This window comes from Tupaia chinensis, unplaced genomic scaffold, assembly GCF_000334495.1.
Source record: "Tupaia chinensis unplaced genomic scaffold, TupChi_1.0 Scaffold144346_1, whole genome shotgun sequence".
Taxonomy (NCBI): domain Eukaryota; kingdom Metazoa; phylum Chordata; class Mammalia; order Scandentia; family Tupaiidae; genus Tupaia; species Tupaia belangeri.
Window position 1 is genome coordinate 3802815 of NW_006204205.1, and position 7944 is coordinate 3810758.

General features: G+C 50.7%; 1 protein-coding gene across 1 annotated transcript in view; it reads right to left on the reverse strand.

The window, feature by feature from the left end:
* The window catches only part of IL4 (interleukin 4), a 10220-nt gene continuing 2276 nt past the window's right edge, over positions 1-7944 (reverse strand). Inside the window, exons 3-4 of the mRNA XM_027767650.1 lie at positions 3333-3473; positions 1-102 (exon numbers count right to left, since the gene is read on the reverse strand). Of these exons, the coding sequence (XP_027623451.1) occupies positions 1-102; positions 3333-3473 (243 nt within the window). The remainder of the gene's footprint in view (positions 103-3332; positions 3474-7944) is intronic.

Below are 7944 nucleotides of genomic sequence, written 5' to 3' on the forward strand. Positions count from 1 at the left end.
TCAGCTCCAACTCCTCCAATATTTCTCTTTCATGATCATCTTTAACTTTTCCAAGAAGTCTTTCAGCGTACTCTGCTTCGTTTCATGCACAGAACAGTTGGTCTGCAAAAGAAACACTCCATTAGCTCACACGGGTACCATTTGCTTCTCGTATCATGCCCGTCTGCTTGATCGTGCCCACTTCCCTCCTGGACAGTAGTCAGACGACGGCCTCCAGGTGTGTTGATTGGGAGCCTGACGTGCCACCAGCTAGCACGCTTTGCTTGTTTGGGGTACACCCTGTGTACACTCTGAGAAATGGTTACGGTACCACCACCACCTGTCCACCTTCGGATGGCACCACTGTTTGTGCAGAGGTGGTCACAGCGAGGTGCTGCTTAGAAGGAATAGCAAGAGGATCAGACCTGCCCGTGGTCATACTGGGCCTTCTGCATGGCCACCTGGACTGTGGGGATTCGGTCCTGTTGCCCTCCTGCCCATTAAACAGCAACACTGCAGCAAAGCCACATGGAAGGTAGAAAGGATTCCAGGTACCGAGCACCAGGCCACTGCTTCCGTTTAAATCTCAGCTTTACCATTGACTGATGGACTGGGTTATGCCGTAGGGTGTGTGTGCCTGTCTCTCTGTCTCTCATGGAAGAAATGGATGAATAAACAAAAGAATTTTAAAAATAGTTTCCACTTCATAAGATAATTAGGAGGATTAAAGCAGAGGATGTGTGTCATGTCAGGACCCTATTTCATTGCCTATACATAAGGCAGAGGGCCCCGGGAAGGGGATGGGGGGGTAGGGTAATATTCCTGCTCTTCTCTGAGGCCAGTCCTTTGGCATCCACTCTTGGCTGCAAGAGCTTCTGTCCTTTTTCCTTGCTCTCTCCTAAACTATCAGTTCTCCCTTCTCTACTGATCATCCCTGGTGTATAGACATAACATACATATTTATGTGTGTGTGTGTGTGTGTGGGTGTGTGTTCGTGTGTGTATTTCCCACCCCCCTTGGTCTGAGTATTGGCTCAGGTATGAAAATGGCAGAGTGTTTCTTTTTTTTCTTTTTTTTTTTTCTTTTTTTCCCTGCTCGCCAGACTTTGCTATAAGGGATGTGCACATGGCAGGGAGAGAGAGAGTGAGAAATCATCCCCAGGGGACACGACCATGCTGCAATCTCTTCTCCACGCTCCTACTGGGATTTTGGATATGCACTTACATGCGCCTGGTGTATTTTCTAGCAGGAACTTCTAAGTCCAGGACTCAAACTATGTGGGATCCAGCCGCCTTAGCTGCCATCTGCTCCCCCCACCCCAAGTGTGACTTTCCATGGTCAGTCGGAGCTGGTCTCCTGCCCACAACTCTTCGTTTCTCCTGGCCACATATAGATTAAGCTCTGTTCTTGTCGGTGGCCCCCATGCGCCTTGCCCACAGATCACGCCTACATGCTGGCTTCTCTGAGCCTGTGTCCCCCTCTTCACATCCCCACGAGGCAGTTCTCACAGTTCTCCTTCCGTGTGGGTCCCCGCTTTCCCAGATTGTCAAGAGCCAGCTAATGATATACTCCTATTGGCATATCATTACCATGCTGAATGTACACCCTGCCTCACTCTAGACCTGCCAGTCGGCTCTTGTTCCACTTCTCTGCAGGCTCTAAGGAGCTTCCCTTCTCATGGAACCTCCTTGCTCACCTCTCCATATCCTGTCCGCCACTGAAGCGGCTCCAGTCAGGCTCTCCTCTGCCCTCCACACACACCAGCATCACTGACGGCCTCCATCATGCCAAGCCCAGGGCCATTCTCAGTCTTCGCCGTGCCTGACTCTTGGGTATGTTTGACACCATTGGTCACTTCCTCTTTAGAAGTATCTTCACCTGCCTCTGAGGCACCACACGCTTGGTTTTTCTTCAGGGGCTAGTTCTCAGCCTCTGCTGCAGCCTCTCTCCCTGACCTGTGTATGTTAGCGTGCCTGTGGGCTCATCCTTGGCTCTCTTCCTTTCTCTTTCATTCAGGCTTTAACTAGCATCCACCTTAGGACTTCCTTTTTTTTTAGAGGTTTTCGCTATAAGGGCGCGTGTGCTCGCCAGACAGACACAGACAGAAAGCGAGAAATCACCCCCCAGGGGGGATGGTCATGCCGCAATCCCTTCTCCATTCTCCTCTCGGGATATTGGGCACGCACGCACACGCACCCGGCGTGAGTTTTAAGCCACCAGGTCCGGGACATAGCCATTACGCTAACTGCTGGTCCCCAGGACTTCCTATTTTAATTTTTAATTTTTTTTTTTTTTTTTAGAGAACTTTCCTATAGGGAGCGTATACTCTCTGAAGAGAGAGAAACAGAAGGCAAGAAATCACCCCTTAGGGGGAACAGCCACGCCACAATCCCTCTCCATTCCTCTGGGGATTTGAGGCACACATGCATATATGCACCTGGCATGAGTTTCAAGCCGACATGTCCAGAACTCGAACTACAGCCGACCACGCAGGAGTCCAGCCACCTGCTGGCCCCAGGACTGCCTTATATGGTAGTTTCTGACTCTTCTGATGTTCACCCTAAGCTTCGGGCTCTTCTAACCATCTTCACCATCTCCACTCGGCTGTTGAGAGGTATCTGGTATTTACTGGGTACAAAACTTAACTCTCGATCTGCTGTTCAACCTGCAGCCTGTTTTCCCCCCAGTCTTTCATCTCTGTAAATAGCACCAGCTCCTCTCTGCTGACCTGTCAGCAACTCTTTCTGGCTCTGTGGTTTTTGTTTGTTTGTTTTATTTTTTTTATTTTTATTTTTTTTTGCTAAAGTGCATGCCCTCACCAGAGAGAGAGAGAAGGAAAGTGAGAAGTCACCCCCCAGTGGGGTGGTCACATCGCCATCCCTTCTCCATTCTCCTCCTGGGATTTTATGCATGCACGCTCGTGCACCTGGCGTGTTTCTCTAGTTGCCAGGTCTGAGACGTGAACTGCAGCCGGCAGCCATGTGGGACCCAGCACCTTAACCACCGTGCCACGTGCCGGCCCTCTAGTTTAGTTCATCTCTGATCACCTCTAATCATTGCTCTCATCCTACCCGAGAGCCCACCGTCTAGCCTGGCTTACAGTGGTAGCTCTGCAGGGCACCCTGCCTCCATGCTGGTATGCTTCTCCCTCTGCAGTCTTTGCCACACCTTGGTCATTCAAAGCAGATCCTAGCCTCTGCCCTGCTCCAACGTCTGCAGGCGTTGGCCGTCCTCCTCGGGCAGAACCCAAAGACTCAGTGTGGCCTGCTCCAGCTCACGGGCATGTGTGGGAGTGAGACCGCTGTCCTTCACGAGCCAGGCTAGTGGCTAATTAGTGACACCGCACAGCTTACCGAGCGGGCCAGGCAGTGGAGGTTCCTGTTGAGTCCTCTCAGGAGTCGGGCCACTTTGGGTTCTGTGAGACACCCATGGTGGCCATAGAACGGTTGAAGCACAGCCGCAGCCCTGCAGTAGGTTTCCTTCTCGGTTGTGTTCTAGAAAAAGAAACGCCACAGGTGGTCATACGCTTGGTCTGCTCTGAACACGAGAAGGTGGCTTTCCCCCAGATCAATCTCTCCACGAGGACAGTGGGGAAGGTCATCCGTGTTCAGGCATTTCTTCCACGGGCACGAAGGCTGCTGTCAATGTCATGGCCCTCTGTGAATAACCCCTCCCGGTGGCTGCAGGGCAGCAGCTTCCCCTCAGAGCTCCTTCATTTCTTTTCTCTCGGAGGGTTTTGCTGAACGAGAACCTGAGTCATGTACCCCCGCTAGCTAAATGGCAGAGTTGGGGGTTGAATGCGGGACCATCTGTCTGCAGCCCGTGTCCACACCACGCAAGCTGTTCTTTCTATGGAAGGCGCCCACGTGAGCTTACTGAGTCTGCTCTCGTTCCTCCACGGTTTTAGAGTCCAGCCATCCCTGCCAGTCCCAGTGCTTGCTGGGTAACCTAGAGCCCACTCTGGCCCAGACATGGCTCTGGGCAGCACGCTCCACTTGGCTCTCCTGATGGGAGAGAGCAGGGCCCACAGGGCATGGTCTGAGTGAGGGCTGAGGCATTCCCCATAGAGCAAGAGATAAGAGCCCAGATCTGAGCCAGGTGCCCCAGGAGTCTGGCTGGGGAGGTTGGGGGAGTCTTCTGTGAGAGGGTGCCACTGAGTTGGCCGTGGACAGTTTCCACAAGAGGCCTTTGGCCTCAAATGGTGTGGTCAGGACCTTGGAGTGCTGGCAGCTCTCGTGGTCTGGCCACATGGCTCTTCCTGTGGATGTTGAGTTTTAGAAGAACACAGCTGGGGGAGCAGTTCTGGCTGGGAACCGGGGGCGGGGTCGTGTATGTCTGAATCAGGCCTGGGTACCCTGTCATTTCCACGAAGAGCAAAGGCCTGAAGCCTGGAGAGTGGCCCTTGCTGGAGGCCAGTTTTGTTACCCAGTCCAGACAAAGAAAGTGATCTCTAGCCCCTCTGGGCCATGCTCCGGTCCATTGCTATTCAGAGTGTGGTCCATGGACATCAGTTGGGTTAGAAATGCAGAACCTTGGGCCAGGGGGTGGCATTGTGGTTAAGGTGACTGGATCCGACATGGGAAACCACATGGTTCTAATCCTGGACCCAGCAGCTTGAAAAATGGACACGTATGCATGTGTGCCCAAAATCCTGGAAGGAGGGAGAGAGAGGGAAGGGATTGCGGCATGACCATTCCCCATGGGGGAACTTCCTCACTTTCCTTTTTTTGTTTCCCACTTTCTCTCCCCCTCCCTCTCTGTCTCTGGTGAGCACATGGGCCCTATGGCAAATTAAAAAAGAGAGCGAGCGAGAAAGGCACTCTCAGACCCTACTCCAGAGCTGCCGAGTCACAGTGGGCAGTAAGACCCCCCCGGGGGCTTTTATAGGAAGCACTGTCCAAACAGCTTTGACACTCCTACAGTTACGTATTTTTTTTCTGATTATCAAAGTAATATGTGTTTAACTATAAAGATAATATGTAGTCAGCAAAAATGAATTCACTCATTCCACCAGCCAGAGAGAGCTGGTGGTTTTTTGATAAATATCTTCCCAGATTCGAGGTAAATATCTCGGTTAATATTTTGATAAATGTCTTCCCAGGTCTTTTAATGCATTTTTTCCCCCAAGGTAGAGACCAGTGGTTCAATGGTTTTTACTATTGTACTTTTTTATACTTAAATTTCTATAAGCATTTTCTTAAGTCATTCAGTAATGTTTAAGAACATGGGACTGAGAACCACATGGAAAACCACAACATCAATTAGCATAACTGGGGTCAGCAGGTGGTGTAGTGGTTAAGGCGCTGGATTCCCACATGGCTGACCACAGTTTGAGTCCCAGACCTGGTGGCTTGCTTTCTCACTTTCTCCTTTACACACATATCCTATAGCAAAATTTTAAAATAATAATAATACCTTTTTAAAAGAATGGCATAATTTATCAGTCTATTATTGGACTTTTTTTTAACTTCTGTAAATAACACAGCAATGAGTAGTCTGTGTAACTCCTTGTGTTCATCTCTTATTTCTATAGGCTAAATTCTAGAAGTGCAGTTCATATTTTACGGTTTTCCCAGGAAGGCCTAGAGCCATCCTGAGACATCAGAATCCCGAACACAAAAGCTTCCTCCTTTGCCCTGTGGGGCTTGATGTTCCCTGGCAGGGCTTTTGAAGTACTGGGTTGTCGGAAAAGTCATGACGCATTTTTTGCATGGGAAAGTGACTTTTCCGATGGCCCAGTACCCAGCTGAGAGCCATCCTGTTCCCTGGTGCTAGTTGGGAATTTAAGGGTGGGACTGGTACCTCTGGGCTCTGGGAGTCAGGAGACCTCCCATGCATCGCCATACTTCTCTGGGACTTGTGGGCAAGGGGAGGTGGTGAGGACAGTGGCCGCTCTGCACCCAGATGGAGGCAGACACCCGTGCTGCGGCCCAGAGAACAGTGAGATTCCAGATGGCCAAAAGAAGGACCCCTCTGAGTACTTCTCCAACAAGATCTGGTGACTTCTGAAAATTTGTCCTGGAGCCTACAGGTTAAACTGCCGCTTGGTTTTGTCCAGGATACAGCCTCCTAATAAGGGGAAACGCTGGGGGGTCCCAGAGGGCTTTCTAAAGGCAATCAGGATGACATGGGAGTAGAAAAGAGTCCGCGTGGCATGGGAAAACTAAAACGAATTCTAAAGGCAGTGTTAGCTGAAGGCCTTAACTTTTTAGCCCCCTTGGTATGGCAGTGAGGATGGCACCCCTGCCACCCTGGCTTCCTGCCTGGGCTGCCCCCACCTGACTGTCCAGCTCTCGCCGGCCATGTCTGGCGGTGGCTCAGAGACACTTCCTCAACCTCATGGGCCTCACAGACCAGAACTGCTCAGGAGGAGACTCAGAAGAGCAGAGACCCTGGTCAAGAGGATGTCTGTCCCTCCAGGAGTGCTGAGAAATGGCCTCTGGGAGATTCCTCCCGTGGCATGATGGTCAGTTCTGACCGGGTTCTTCATTGCCCTCATGAAGGGCCATAAAGATCCCAGCTTTGGGACTGCATTCATTAACTCCAGTTCCACCCACAGTCAGCCAGCCAGGGGTATATATGGTAAAAATCTTTGAAAAAAACAGAACTATTTGAGAGGCAGTATGGAATCCTGTGAAGAACTACAGGTTCAGCTGTCCTTGATAAATAAGGACTATCTGCACATAATGGGCTTCCCAGGAAACCCATCACCCACCAGCCGGCTTGCCTGTTTTCCACTTTGCCCGTCCTCGGACAGCCTTAATTTTGTAGCTACCCAGGTGGGTACTGCCTGTGAGGCTCAGATTTAGGCCAGCATGTTTTCCCAGTAGCTTCTAAGAGCTGGATGCTACTCTACTTAGAGGTAGTAGAATTCTTGGCCCAGCTATGGTGGCTTACACGGTACGATGCTGCTGCCTGAAGCTGGAAGGTCTGGGTTTGGATTCTAGACCCACCTGAACAGGTTTGGCATGGTGTCCCAGCTAACTGGGGCGGCAGATTGCAGTAAGACCCCTCTGCAGGGGCAGAGGATTGCAGTAAGACCCTGTCCAAAAAACACCTATGTGTATCTCTGTCCCTCCCCCAACTCCGCTGTCTCTATCTCATTTAATAAAAAAAAAAAAGAGAGAGAGAACAATAAATTAAAATTCCTTTTTTTCCCCAGAGAGATTTTTGCTATAGGGTGCATGCACATGCCAGAGAGACAGGAAATGAGATTTCTCCTCCACTCTCCTCTCGGGACATATATGCACACGTGCCTGGCGTGAGTGTTAAGCCGCCAGATTCGGACCTCAAACCGTGATTGACTACATGGAAGTCCAGCAACATAACCACTATGCCATTGCTGGTCTGAAATTCCTGATATCCACAAGGAATGAAATAGAGGCCAGCTAGTGGCATGGTGCATAAAGCAGCTAGATCCCACATGGCTGACGTGGTTCAAGTCCCAGACCCAGTGGCTTGAAAAACATGCTGGGCGTGCATGCTCTTGTGTCCCAAATCTCAAGGGGAAACTGGAGAAGGGGGTGCACTGTGGTCATCTCCCTTGTGAGAAGGGTACTCTCCTTCTCTCTCACACACCCTCTCCCTCAAGAGCACACATGCCCTATGAAAACTTAAAAAGAAAAAGAAAAGACTGGATTTTGGAAAGATGCTCTTTGGAAACATGAGGAAGTACCTTCTCCTTTCACAGACCAGTTTTATGCAGTTTTTAAAATAACACTTCCCTGTTCTGAAATGTCTTAATATGTAAGTAAGCAGTGCTGAGTCTTAGAGGGAGACAGAACAGGAGAGTGAGATTAAGTGCAGGAGACACAGAAGCAGCTCGGGGAAGACGCGCGACACGGTGAGAGTGGAGGAGCGTGGCGGGGACCCGCGTAGGAGATGTCCGTGTGTGGTGAGGGAGCGGCGTGAGATCGGAGTGAAGACAAGCCAGTAACGGGAGGGTAAGGTGCGGGGGTCCCCGCA